Source organism: Cucurbita pepo, unplaced genomic scaffold (assembly GCF_002806865.2).
Source record: "Cucurbita pepo subsp. pepo cultivar mu-cu-16 unplaced genomic scaffold, ASM280686v2 Cp4.1_scaffold001090, whole genome shotgun sequence".
Taxonomy (NCBI): domain Eukaryota; kingdom Viridiplantae; phylum Streptophyta; class Magnoliopsida; order Cucurbitales; family Cucurbitaceae; genus Cucurbita; species Cucurbita pepo.
In genome coordinates this window covers 1-1,148 of record NW_019647286.1, presented here as the reverse complement: position 1 = coordinate 1,148, position 1,148 = coordinate 1, and the positions used below count along the sequence as shown (strand labels likewise).

Here is a 1,148-nt window from a genome sequence, read left to right as displayed (position 1 = left end):
AAAAAATTAATTAAATTTGTTGAGCAAAATACAAAGTTTAGGGTAGACAATTTCTAATAATATATATAATCTATTTTATAAATATATAATCATAAAATAATATTTCCTACAGAAAATAAAATATAAAAGTAACAAAAAAAAAACGAAAAAAGAAAAAAAGTATTATTAAAAAATTGAAATAACAACAAAACAAACAAAAACCGATCCAAGAGAGATTCCGTTGCGGCGGCCGGAAAATCTGCCAGAAAATAGGCAGGCGGCGGCACATTTGCCGACGACTATGCGCTGTCACTCTGCCAATTCCTCTACAGAACCACCAAAGGATCCGAACCCATCAAAATTTCTTCAAAATAATCATGATCTTCTCCTCTTACTGCTGGAACAGGGTCGCCGTCGTCTCCACCGCCGCTGGAGTCACAGCCGAACCATGGAATTTCCTGTATTAGAGATGTTTCGTACTCGAGAAGCAGAGGAGGTTCAAAAACAATCGATTTGGATATATCGTCGAAGAAGGGGAAATCAACAGCCGGGAATTCTTCGGCAGCGCCACCAGTTGCGGCGGTCTGGAATGGCGGTGAGAAATCGGTGGAGTGGGTTCTGTATTGGAGGACTGACGTCGGAGATGAAAGGTTCGTCGGAGACGATGGCTTTATGGCAGGCTCTGTTAGCGGCAGAGGAGTGAGGAAATTTGTTGAAGCGGCGGATTCCCGGAGCTTCTCGGCGGCTCTGTTGTACACCATGGCGGCCTCCTCCGCCGTGTCGTACGTCCCCAACCACATCCGTACACGGCGACCGGGGTCCCGTATCTCCGCCGCCCATTTCCCCCACGGACGCCGCCGGACGCCGCGGAACTTCTTCACATTACCCATGGCCGTCTTTTTATTCTTCTTCTTCTTCGTTATCATCTTTCGGCCACCGCCGCCAATCGGCGGCGTCCCGATGGTGATCTCGCGAATGTAACGCTTCACACGGCGGCGTGTGAGACTCGCAGCTTCTTCGTCGCTGGATGAGGAGTCGGTGGCCTCCGGATCGATCATCGAGATCCTTACGATTCTTGAAGCAGCGGTGTTTCCCGGTGGTTCCGAGGTGGGTTTTGGGCAAAGAATGGTTTGAACTTCCATGGTAGTTTCAGAGCTGAGGGTTAATGG

General features: G+C 48.0%; 1 protein-coding gene across 1 annotated transcript; it reads right to left on the bottom strand.

Annotated features, from left to right (window-relative positions):
• Window positions 1–176: 176 nt before the first annotated feature.
• On the bottom strand, window positions 177–1,140 carry LOC111786144 (ethylene-responsive transcription factor CRF2-like). The gene has a single exon (XM_023666485.1). It carries the CDS (start codon window positions 1,119–1,121, stop codon window positions 306–308), a length of 816 nt encoding a protein of 271 aa, XP_023522253.1. The 5' UTR covers window positions 1,122–1,140; the 3' UTR covers window positions 177–305.
• Window positions 1,141–1,148: the final 8 nt, after the last annotated feature.

Excerpts from the sequence above, each read along its gene's own strand:
- LOC111786144 (XM_023666485.1), bottom strand. The coding sequence starts at position 1,121 with ATGGAAGTTCAAACCATTCTTTGCCCAAAACCCACCTCGGAACCACCG.